The sequence below is a fragment of the Panicum virgatum genome, chromosome 9N (assembly GCF_016808335.1).
Source record: "Panicum virgatum strain AP13 chromosome 9N, P.virgatum_v5, whole genome shotgun sequence".
NCBI lineage: Eukaryota > Viridiplantae > Streptophyta > Magnoliopsida > Poales > Poaceae > Panicum > Panicum virgatum.
In genome coordinates, this window is record NC_053153.1 from 81,645,001 (window position 1) to 81,656,881 (window position 11,881).

The following is an 11,881-nucleotide window of genomic DNA, read 5'->3' on the forward strand; positions in this document are numbered from 1 at the left end:
TTGCTATTCCAATAAGCACGCATGTTATTGTTTATGATGGAAGTATCCATATGCATACTGTGATACTGACACTAATTAAACAGATAAAACCGAATGGTGCCATAGACCAGGAAACAGCACAGCCAGTGCAAGTAATACTACTGCAACTGAGCAATTGGCACTACTGATACTATTGTACAAATCATGGCCCGTCTAAAAACACATATAATTCAAATTCTGAATCAAGATCATGGCAGCTGCAAGGCTCCAAGACACGCAGCTTCACCGTGGAAGGAACCTTAGGTTCAATGTATTCTCTAATAGCCAGGACTGCACTCTGAGCTTCCATGAGAATATCCCTAACCATTGGGAAGCACTTTCCAGATTTGTTCTCAGGCTCAGAACACTTCCAAGAACTCTGAGGAGCCTCCAACGTGAGGTACTCAAGTGACATTACATGCTGGAGAACATGGCATGTTAGCTCAACCAAGCTCTTTGCCGAGCAGAATCCATTGATCCGTACCCTCTTAAGTTTGTGATGATGCCCTCCTTGTATACATCTCAGTTCAGAGGGACTTGCAAAAATTGAGACATTCTCCATGAATCGCTGGAATACCTATATTGAAAAGGATGAATTTCAAGTTATTGTTCCACCACAGCTAGTGATATCGCAGCAGTACAAACAACGACTCACATCCAAGTGGAAGCTTTCCAAAATAGGAGCGGCATCAAGAAAAGAAGCCAGAGACAAATAATCATAGGCCGGGGAAAAGGGTGCTCCATTAAGGGAAATACTCAAGTACTTGAGGTGCAGGAATTTGCTATGCAGAATTGGAGCATATGCCACCTGCACAAAGATGCAGATTAATCGTAACCCGAGCAATGACATACCATAGCACAACATGATATGCATATTGCTCATCTAAAGGCACATAAGGCTATACCTCGCTGCGCGAAGATACAGTAAGAGCTTCAAGATTTGGCATGCTTGATGGAAGTTCAGCACGGGCATAGAAAACTGCTCCAGAACGGTACATGTTTAGTTTCTTCATCTGCAACGTTTCTCCGAATGATAGTTGTACTGTGGTGTCCCCTTCAAATTGAAAACTGGTGAGATTTGGAGCTTCATTGTTTATCACTTTCAGCCTGCCACACCCAAACACCTCCAGATAGCAGAGCCGCTGCAGCAAGCAAGGTACCTTGAGGCAAACTATTCTATCACAGTACCTGACTTCTAATCGCTCCAAAGCAAAAGAACGGGAAAGGAAGCATCCTAACTCATCACCCGTAATATGCACAAGATTAAGATGCAATCTCGTCAGACTTCTTAAAGGACCAAGAGCGTCAGTAGGGTGGAAGGAACAACTAGAAAGGTGAAGATATTGGATTGAGTCTCCACTCCCGTTAGACAGAAGTGTGTATGGGAAATTATATTTTGCTTTCATTGTGCAAAGCATGAGTGTGAGTTCTTCAATCCCTGGTGTAACAGCAATCTGAAGCCAACTGTTGAGATAATAAGAGTCCTTTGCACTATAATGTGAACCAGTTTGAATCTTGAGTTTCTTCACGCCGATGCCTGAGTGCCTTTGCAGAATGTGGTCCACTTTGCCGTAGAAAACTCCAGCTAATTCATCCTTTCCATATGCCTTTGTATTCAATCCAAATGTTGTATAACTAAAGGTGAGGTTGGGATGGCATCTCCAGGAATGTAGAAAGGCACGAGAAACACAAGCGACTCGGGCAGAATCTCGCATTGGCATCAGGGAACGTATATGGTGCCAGATGTCCTGCATGCACAAGCATGGGAGAGGTGAACATTGGAATCACAAGGACATATGGCTGATTTAAATGGAATTAAAAAAACATAAATAACTTACAGAGTAACATTGTAACCCAGGTCCAGGTGCTATGTGCATGATTAGATATACTATGCACTCTACACTTTAGAATTACTGGAAGCATACACTCTTACACAAATAGGGTCTTAGTGTCCAACAATATTTGTTTCTTTACATTTGTGCCAAAAAAGATGGACATAGTAGATGTTTAATCGTCTAATGGCACGTTAATCAATGGCAGCAAACGAACATAACTAAGCATGCACTTTGCATAGGGTACCAAGAGTACATCTGAATGTTTGAACGGCTAGAAAGCCCAGGTAGTAACGTAACAGGACCAAATGACTTTGGTATCTACAAAATCAAATGCCTAGTGACCAAAATGATGAAATAGTAGATTGAACAGACCAGACAGAAGAAGGCCGTCCTGCAATTATGCAGCTAAAAAATTATCATGTAAAAAAGAACCATTATTTTAGGAGATTGTACGGCCAAGTTAGAGAAAGTATGGAGAGTGGTGATAACTTGAATGCAGCAGCGTCGTGGGAGGTTGCAACATTAAAGTATCAGTATCATAGACTTTATTTAACGAGCATTGGCTCACTGATTTGAGCAATTGAAGCAGTCATCACGATATGCAAGTCTCCCAGTATTATGCCGTACCTCTGGAAGGGTTGGTCCTGATTGTATCTCTAGTTGATCATTCTGAGAATCATCATCTTGTTGGCAGGGTGATCCCTTTCTTTTAGCTCGTGAAGCAATAAGTCCAACTGCAGCACAAGATGCATGCATGGTATGAATCAGACATTTGAGGGGCAAAACAGCAGAGTCAAGTTGTAACAGTTTTTTCCCCCCTCTCTTGAGCAAGTTGTAACAAACCAAATAGCATGTTTCAGTTTTCAGTTCAGCATGTATCTAGTTTCGTCATGTTGCAGAGCGTCAGTGTGTCCCCAGTGCAAGTTTTCGTCAATCTAGTTCAGCCATATATATGGATAACACAGCCTTTGATGATCCCATATCTCAGAAAGCTTATCTGGTGTCGCAATAACTATACCAGTAAACAGGGACTGCAAAGGTTTCCCTGATAACTCGAATAGTACACTGGCATTGCCTGGACTAGCAAATCAAACAGGCAAAGAAAGGTACACCAATTTATCCACAAAATTAGTCAGTAGAGATTTTTTGGCGCGGCATACTCTAATGAAAGGAAGCGGAGAATTGTTGGTGGTCCGAAGAAAAAGAAGCAGCAAGCACCAAATCCTTGGCTTTGGCATGCGCAGAAATACTGTATCTTGGAAGGAGATGAAGAGGGCTGACTACTCCCCTGTCCATGAGGATGAGGGAGAGACGAGGAGGAGGCTCACTGGGGGGATCTTGGCGGCGGCGCTGCTGGTCACGCTGCCGCTGCATGTGCATGAAGCGCATCAGATTCTGCAGTCCCATGGCAGATTAGATGGGGAGGGCCGGAGGGGAGTCGCCAGAGCGCGGGCGCTAGATATATCCCTTTTGCAGATTATGGATTCGAATCCAACATAGCCAGCAGGGAAGGGGAGGGGAAGAGGAACAGCGTCTCTCCTCTCTCGTCTCGTCTCTCTAGTTCCTAATCGGAGGAGGAGCGCCAAGGCAACTACCACCGGTGGAAGCATGGAGGAGGAAGAAACGGAACAGCCAAGGCAGGCAGGGCCGGCCCCTCGTCCGTCAGATACCCAAAAGCGCACGAATCCTAAAGCACCGGTAAGAGCCTGTGGTGCTCAAGCTCCTGGTGCCCTGGTGGCCCCTGGGACACCGACAAAAAGCAGTGCATCCTAAATGTTATGTTTATCTGTTGGGAGTTGGACTCTGAGTGTATCCCCTTGCCACAAGCACCATTGCAAGCTAGGTTTGCAGATGCACAGCTAGTAACAATTGCAGTCTAGATTTACTGGTATAAATTACCTAATCCTGAGACCAGAGCACGCCTGCATTGATAAATGATTCTGGACACTTCTTGTTTGGGTATTTTGAGTAATGTGGTTATAAGATTCTTTGAGAGGATATTTGATAGCTGCAAGTGGTTAGGCATAGTCCACTGCTAATTTTCAAGGATCTATTTGTACTGAGTTTGTTCAAGAAAAGGAAACAAAAATACTGAATTGATCCCTTTGGTCTAAGTAAGGCTAGTCCCCATGGTTGCATTATGTTTGTTAGGATTTGCTCAGTGCTATTCTTTGATCCCCCCCCCCTTCCCCCCCCCCCCTCTCCTCTAGGTTAGGTCATCAAGTATTTTATTTTTCTTAAAATGTCATGGTCTTCTGTTTTTTGGGCATTGTTATGCATGGTTTGTTCGTTGAACCTTTACAGGATCTGGGAAGAAATGCTCGCTTTGCACAAATATGGAGGAGTCGGAAAGGAGAGAAGAGTGAAGCTGATGACTCACTGAGAGAAATATGCCATCTTTATGATGCTGTCCAAGTAGACCCCGATGAAGAAAAGCATCCAGAAGAACCACGGCAAGTCTTTTGTTTCCCACAATTTACCAGTTCTTTTGGAATCTAATGTTGTGCTGTTGCATGATTTCTTACAATGTTCTCTGCAGGACTATCTCTTTTGAAGAGGGTTCTGTTTTATGCAACTTTCTTCCACTAATACGGGAGTACTTGCCATCAGCTGCTGAGGAGATTGAGACAGATATTATTTCATTGGCACAATCAGAAGGTATGTATTCAATTAGTAATAGAAACAAATGATTTCAGTTTGTACTTTGTAGTAGTAATGGTGAGCAGTTTAGCTCCAGCGCCAATTTTGACGAGCCTTAATTTGCTGGTGAGCAGATTCAGAAGTTTATGACATCTATACTGTCAAGGAAGTGGATGTCACAAACATGGAGGATACATCAGCATCTTCATATCCACGGTGAATATGAATAGCGTGCCCCATTTACTGTATAATATATCCTGTTCCTTTGAGAGTGCCTTCTAAACGAATAGTTCCTGCGTCAGGTTACAAGTGGACGATGGCGATGATGAATGCTATGATGATGACTATCCATATGATACAGACGATTCAAATGGTAATCGTGCAGTGCAATCTTTCTGCTTGTTTAGTTCATCAGTGAGATACTTGGTCATCTGAAACAGCTTAACTTATCCATCTTGATTCTTGAATCTGCAGCCGAAGACAATCCACTTTTTGATTATCCTGAAGAGTTGTCAGAGGATGAGGATGATGATAGCAATGACGAAGATGCTTTTGGGGACCGGGGAGGTTCCGAATCCGAGTATGAAAAGGAAGAAGTAGAGGTGGATAGAGACGAAGAATGGTGATAGGAGACTGGTGAAGCTTGCAGTTGTAGAATGAACGTAACCGTTGATGACACGGTGCGATAGGTTCAGCAGATGATGGATCTTTCTATTGCTCACGCTGCAACCTGGAAGAGAGAGTTAAGAGTTGTACGTTGTTGCTGATGGAGTAGAGCAAACACTCATCTTTGTACACTAATGTAAGATGAATCAGTTATTGGGAAAGTGTCTTCTAATTGAAATCGAGTCTCACACTTGTTCCTCGCTCATTATCATCATATGCTGAAATCGCTAGCCGTCATATCCTGCTGTTATATGTACGAGTTGATGTTGAAGCCCATGGGCCTTCCAAACGGACCTGCCTACACGCCAGCAGGATTGCGCTCCCAGCCCAGTTGCAGCCACGGCCCATCGTCTCATTTCAGGACTGTGCAAGAGCAATCGGGAAGAACGTCAGACACAGGAAATGACATAATGAATAATGAAAACATACTTGTCTTCCTCAGGCACATCAGTTTGTTTGAGCTTTATGATTGTAACTCCAGATTATGAGCTCTCTCCATCGGTGGACACAGCAAACACACATGCACGCACACAGCACCTCCCATTTACTCTCTCGGTCGGTGTGTGCAGCAAATTCACCCCTCTCTCTCTCACACACGTCTCTCTCCGCTGGAGTTGCCGACCACACGATTCCCAGCGCGCCAAGCCGCCAAGGGACAAGAGGGGCGGCAAGGCAAAGCAAAAGCAGCAGCCGACCAGTCGTTGCCCCTGCCTTTTGCGCGTATCCGATTCAGATGTTCATATAACTCTACAATCTGAGGATTAGCCCTCTTTGGATTCAATTTGTTGACCTGTTATTTTTTAGAGAAAATTTGTTGACCTGTTATCTTTCATGTTTCGAAAAAACCCCAAGTTTCGGCCATTTGCAGAAGCACGATCAAGTTATTAAGCCTCTGATCACAAGGCAACCCAGTTATCATTTTTTTTGAACCATAACTCAGTTATCATTAACCTTTAGGGGCGCCCGCTCCCTCCGGCGGAGCTGCCAGGTGGCGGAGACCCTCAGTCTCCTGCTGGCGGGTGGTGTAGGTCGTAGGCTAGGTCCTAGAGTGTTCTCCTGCTGGCGGGTGGTGTAGGTCGTAGGCTAGGTCCTAGAGTGTCTAGGGGTAGGTGTCCGGCGGCGGCGCTGAGGCGGCGGCGTCGTGGCATAAGGAGGTCCTCTCGGGCTCTTCCTCGCCTTGGCGGTGCTGCACTCCGACGCCGTCGACGAGCTCGTGGAGGTGGGTCTCCTGGCGTGGAGCCCTATGTACAGGAGTCTGCCGGCGGAGGCTTGTCGTCCTCAGTGACGGCGGTGGCGGAGACCCTCAGTCTCCTGCTGGCGGGTGGTGTAGGTCGTAGGCTAGGTCCTAGAGTGTCTAGGGGTAGGTGTCCGGCGGCGGCGCTGAGGCGGCGGCGGCGGCGTCGTGGCATAAGGTCCTCTCGGGCTCTTCCTCGCCTCGGCGGTGCTGCACTCCGACACCGTCGACGAACTCGTGGAGGTGGGTCTCCTGGCGTGGAGCCCTATGTACAGGAGTCTGCCGACGGAGGCTTGTCTTCCTCAGTGACGGCGGCTGGATCCGGCCTTGTGCTTGGTCTAGGGTGCTTCGACAGCTGCGGGTGCTGTGGTTGGCTGGTGAGTGGATCGACCTCGACTTCCCCGCGGCACGTGTCGACGGCGAGGTTCGATCCATGGTCGGAGGAGCTCGGGGCGTGTCCCCGGCCGACGTTCTTTCATCGGCGTTTCTATCCCGGCCTTCACGTCGGGTGGCTACTGCGGCTCCTTTCAAAGCTTCCATGCGATGGGATTCCTCCAGATCTGAGGTGGCCTTGGAGCCTTCTTCATCGGCGGCGGCTGGCGACGGATCGACGACGGCGGTCGCTGGAGGCTTCTGGTTCTCGAGGATTTCACATGGTCCAGGGACTTTTCTGTAATTTGTGCTTCTCTCAGGGGCCTCTGTGTAAGTTGGTTGGACAGCTGTCCTTGTATCCTCCTGCGTATCTGTACTCGTACGCGTATTTGTATGTCTTCCTTAACTAATAATACAGGTACGTTTAATCAAAAAAAGGAACCGAGGAAGAAAATCAAGAGCGGCGGCGAACCGCCGTGGCCATGCGATTTTCCACCGCCCACTGCCGGAAGAAGAAAAGAAGAGACCTCGCGCCATCCAGGTAATCCTCTGCTGCTTCTTCTTCCCTTCTTTGCTCCATCATCTATCTGGTCTGGATTGCTCAGTCTACTCTCGTGGTTCTTGTTTGTTATCGTCTTGGGTTGGGGTGAAATCGCGTGTGGGAATTAGCATCTCGCATCATCCCCAGGTCGTCGATCTACTTCTGTTTCGGCGAAAAATTATAGCGTTCGTGTTCTGCTAGGGATATAATCGAGATAAACCTGCTTCCTCTTATAGGGTTGTAGAGTTACCCTGGGCCTTGGCTGCTTTCCTCTTTGAGTCTTTTATTTGTATATCACTAAAAAAAATTCATGGTTATGTATGTACCACTAAAAAATTCAGTGACACATATATGCTATTGTGCGAACTTCTTTTGATGTGTATACCATCCTATCAACGTTCTGTTAGGCTATCTCCAACAAGAAAACCCAAAATCAAGACCTATTTCACGTTTTAGGTAGCGCTACAGTGTATGAGTCACCCACCCAAAATCCCCTTTCTCCAACAGAGGATGCATTTCTGCGGCCACCACACTCCCCTCGCCTCCGGACGCGGCTCACCGCCTCCATGCCTGCTTCGCCTTGGGCCCCAGCGGCTCGCCGCCCGCCCACTCCGCCTCGGCCCCACGGCTCCTTCCCTGCCTACGGCCCTGCTTCCGCGCGCGCGCCGGCTGCCGGACTTCCTCCACCTCCCTCCTCTACCTCTGGGTCGCGACCTGCACATCTACCTCGCCCCCCGCCGCCCCTCCCCTCCACATCCTCCGCGGCTGGGCGGGCGGGCTGCGAGACCCGATGGCCAGGAGGGCGACGGCCTCCTCCTCGCCGGGCGCCCGTGTGTCGGTGGTCGGTGGGCAGGCTGCTCCTCGCCGCTCCAGCGCTCCTGGCCGACCCGCCTCGCCGGCTGTGCTCCCAGGTCCCCACCACTGTGGGAGAGATTTGCGTCATGGGAGAGAGCGACACATATTTGCGTTCCGAGAGGAGGGCTACCCAAAATGGGTGGTGTCTTTGGGTCATCTGTTGGAGTGTATATTTAGTAGGTAAAACACTGTGCAAGACTTATTTTTGGGTTTGGGTCACCATAAGCTGTTGGAGACAGCCTTAAAACTTAACGGGTTACATCGTCTGACAAGTGGGATCTACGTATAAAAAATGTCCATACATTCCCCTGGAATGAGGAGTAATCTCCATATGCCTCTCCCGATCGCCATTCGAATCCTCCTGAAACCTAGCGCACGACCGCACGCCACCGCCGGGACCGGCGCCTCCGCCCGACTCTCGCCCGCCGCCGACCCTCCAGTAGGCGGACGGGAGTGCTTGCATCGGCTCTGCTCGGCCGACGCAGAGCTGCAGGCCAGGCAGCGCGCGGTAGCTTGGCGCCGCGGCTGGACCCAGCTTCTGCGGTCACTCGCCTGGACGGCCGGCCGCCCAGGCGCTGCTGTTCCTCTTGAAAGGCACCAGGTACGGCGACCGCAAGCAGCTCGGCTTGGCTTCGTCAGGCAAGGCGGGCAGGTGGCTCATCGCAAGCAAGCAGGAAGGGCAGAGCAGCACCTCATCATCAACAAATCGTTGATTTTTCTGTGATTGGCTTCGAGCCATTGTGTGTGGGACTTTGCAGATTGGATTGGGGCTGAACTGCATCAGGCACCACCACGCCTACAAGTTGCTCGACGATTTGTTGTAGAGGCCGACGGCAGCAAGGCAAGGAAGCCGTCTTTTCTTCTGAGCTCCTGTGCTATGCTTGTGCTTATCTGAGTTCATTATCTTTTGGCATGCTTGCACTTACCAGCACGCGCGGCGTCCACAAGGCACCAGAAAAAGCAGAAGGGCAGAACTGACCTTTCCCATCTCCATTAGCTTCCGTTAGGCCTCCTTTCATCCAAAATGGTATACACGTAAAAAAAAGTTCGTGCGATGGCATACACATATCTCCGAACTTTTTAATGACATACACGTAATCATGAATTTTTTTAATGGCATCCAAAATTTCTTGAGTCTTCTTTGAAAAAAAGAAAGAAAAAGAAAAAGAAAAGGGTGCTCTGTTTGCTCTTGCTACGGTATATCTTAGCCAGAAAGAAAGTGATGTCATTAGGAGGCAAGGTCCATGCACCCAGCGGCGGATCCAGGGGGGGCTGGGGGCTCCAGCCCCCCCAAGAGCTCCTAATTATATGTAAATCACTGTAGCAAAAGCCTCCTGATAGATGCATGCACATGTCTCCTGATAGATGGTGATGTTTGAATAGATAGATGCATTTTGTCCAGCTAATATAGAGCACTAGATGGGATTAGTATGGCCTGCATGGATCAAGGAAATGTTGTGGAGTCACTTGCATTGTAATCATTGGACAGATTGTCCATTTGTACATACGGATGGTGTTTGTACAGTTGCCAGCTAGCTGGTCTCAAGTTGTAATGTGTGTAAGGATGTGTTTCCCTTGGGTGGGGTTAAGGAAGAGGAACATGGAAGCTGTTGAAGGTTTGAGGTCTTATGTTGCAGTGCTCCCCCTGCCTGCGATGGTATCTGTGTGTACCCAGGAGGTGGATATAATGAGGATGGATTATATATTTACTTCATTGACGTGGGGGTGCCTGCCCCATTGGCTGCTGTCCGCAAATCGAAGATGGTGAAGTTGATGAACTGCAGGGTCCATAATCGGAAATTGAACATGAAATGCAGTGTTCTTAAGATGAACTGCGGTGTCCTAGGATGTTTGAACTACTGTGTCCTCCAGAATTGTTGGAAATTTAAGGTGAACTGCTGCGTCCTTGGATGTTTTTGCTCCAGAATCCAGAATTGGGGGTTTGCATTATTGGATATATACACATCTGGATCTCTTCTGCTTCTGGCAAGTGGGATGGATTGGAATCAAATATACTGAAAACCATCTGTCATGGTTATTATGGCGTCACCTAGTCGTCGCCTAGGCGTCCAGGCGGTTTCCCAACTGAGGCATCTCGCTCGCCACGGATTGGGTGACTATGGCGTCGCCTCACGCGCCCTAGTCGTTGCCTTGGCGTCCGATTCGTCGAGGCGGACGCTGCACGGCCGCAAAATCGGCTGCGCGCGCGGAAAAAAGGGTGGCGGGAAGCGAGCGCGGGGGAAATCGAGCGCGTATACCTCCTGCGTGGGCGCGCCCCATCCCAGCAGCACGCAAAATCGAGAGATTGGGAGGGAAAGAGAGTAGAGAGAGAGAGGAAGAGAAGAGGGCGGCGGCAGCGGCACCTGGAATCCGGCGGCGCGCCGCCTCCATCTAGCCATCGCTGCTCCTTCCACGCCGCCTATTCGAGGCTCTTGCTTGCTGCACGGCCTCTGACTTCCGCTCCGCCGATTTGCCCCTCCGATTGGGCCTCTAATCCGCCGATTTGCCCCTTCGATTTGACCTCCGCCCGTCGATCCGCCCCTCCGATTGGACCTCCGCCCGTCAATCTGCACTTCCGCCCTCTGCCCCTATCGATTTGTGGATGCTTCCTCTGCTCCGCCTCCATGCTAGCATCCTTCATGTTGGCTTACAAGTACACTCTTCTCTCCCTCCTTTGCTCCTCCTTCACCTTCTTCCTCTGCTATGAATCTTTTGGACTTGGACATACTGTGGTGATGTCCGCTTGCGCTTGTGCACTACTTGCCTCTAGCTTGTGGTGCTGGTTGTTCGTGCTAGCCTGCTAGGTGCTGATTGTCAGTCCAGTGCTGCTCTGTTCTGCTTGCTATATAGTCACAAGCATGCTACATGGATCAAGCCAGCAAGCAAAGATGGAAAGAGGAGGATCACTAACTAGTACATATGCTCCAGAATTGGCAGCAAAAAGGTATGCATCAGTGTATTTTTGTGCTGCTCCATTGGAGATTAGGATATGAATATGGCGTCGCCTCGCCGCGCGCCATATTCGCCTAGACGTCTGGAAGGGGGTAGGTCGCCGCGCCTCGCCTTGCCGCCATAAAAACCATGCCATCTGTTGATTTATTCCAATTCTGTCTCTTGTGTTCTCTCTGTTCTACTTGTGCTCTGTAAGAGTAGCTGAGGAATGCGAGCTTCGTTTCTGAAGCCGTATGTATAGTCAACTCGTCAGCATATATGAAGCTTGGTGCAGTGCAGAGCGGCAGCAGCCCCGTCAGATGAGCCACACCCAGACCCACGGTTGTGAGCTTGTTAACTTCGCGGTCGCCGGGGGACGTGGACGCGGCCAGCGAGGCAGCGCCGGCGGCCATGTCGCGCGGGCTGCTGCTGGACATCCTGCGCCGCCAGCGTTTGAGGAGTTTGGCAGGAGGAACGGCACTGTGCGACGACGACGGGGAGGGGAGGGCCGGAGGGCAGGGGCGGAGAGTGGTCGCCTGACTGATACTGAGACGGGACGCCCTTGCACTTTCGCGTGACTTTGGAGTTTGGAGGCCACGTCGTCAACTGACTGGACTGTTATGTCTCTGGTGGTGATTGTTACTGGCAGCAGGCGTGTAGTGCATTTTCTATGTGCTACAAAATTATTTTTCTTCATTTAGCGGCGAGTTGCCAGCACTGTATAGCCTATTGGCAAGGAATTGTTCTGGAGAAGCACCGTATATCCTTTTCGATCTAGTGTTTTCCAGG

The 11,881-nt window shown here is 49.4% G+C and overlaps 2 protein-coding genes across 2 annotated transcripts; one reads left to right on the forward strand and one right to left on the reverse strand.

Moving 5' to 3' along the window:
- LOC120691760 lies at positions 1–3,574 on the reverse strand. Its single transcript, XM_039974947.1, has 5 exons — positions 3,182–3,574; positions 2,481–2,587; positions 924–1,766; positions 674–826; positions 1–595 (listed from the first exon to the last, which is right to left on the reverse strand). Exons 1-5 carry the CDS (start codon positions 3,258–3,260, stop codon positions 182–184), a joined length of 1,596 nt encoding a protein of 531 aa, XP_039830881.1. The 5' UTR covers positions 3,261–3,574; the 3' UTR covers positions 1–181.
- Positions 3,575–4,085: 511 nt separating this feature from the next.
- Positions 4,086–5,351, forward strand: LOC120693310 (RNA-directed DNA methylation 4-like). Its single transcript, XM_039976734.1, has 5 exons — positions 4,086–4,306; positions 4,393–4,511; positions 4,628–4,709; positions 4,796–4,866; positions 4,968–5,351. The coding sequence occupies exons 1-5, from the start codon at positions 4,101–4,103 to the stop codon at positions 5,117–5,119; spliced, it is 630 nt and encodes a 209-aa protein (XP_039832668.1). The 5' UTR covers positions 4,086–4,100; the 3' UTR covers positions 5,120–5,351.
- The last annotated feature ends 6,530 nt before the right edge of the window (positions 5,352–11,881 follow it).

Bases quoted from the DNA above. Each gene is read 5' to 3' on its own strand.
- LOC120693310 (XM_039976734.1), top strand. From the start codon at position 4,101: ATGGTCTTCTGTTTTTTGGGCATTGTTATGCATGGTTTGTTCGTTGAA. The intron at 4,710-4,795 runs GTGAATATGAAT...TTCCTGCGTCAG, and splicing joins TCAGCATCTTCATATCCACG to GTTACAAGTGGACGATGGCG. The intron at 4,867-4,967 runs GTAATCGTGCAG...TTGAATCTGCAG, and splicing joins TGATACAGACGATTCAAATG to CCGAAGACAATCCACTTTTT.
- LOC120691760 (XM_039974947.1), bottom strand. From the start codon at position 3,260: ATGGGACTGCAGAATCTGATGCGCTTCATGCACATGCAGCGGCAGCGT. The intron at 2,588-3,181 runs GTGAGCCTCCTC...CTTGTGCTGCAG, and splicing joins CCGCCGCCAAGATCCCCCCA to TTGGACTTATTGCTTCACGA. The intron at 1,767-2,480 runs GTACGGCATAAT...TTGTGCATGCAG, and splicing joins CAGGACCAACCCTTCCAGAG to GACATCTGGCACCATATACG.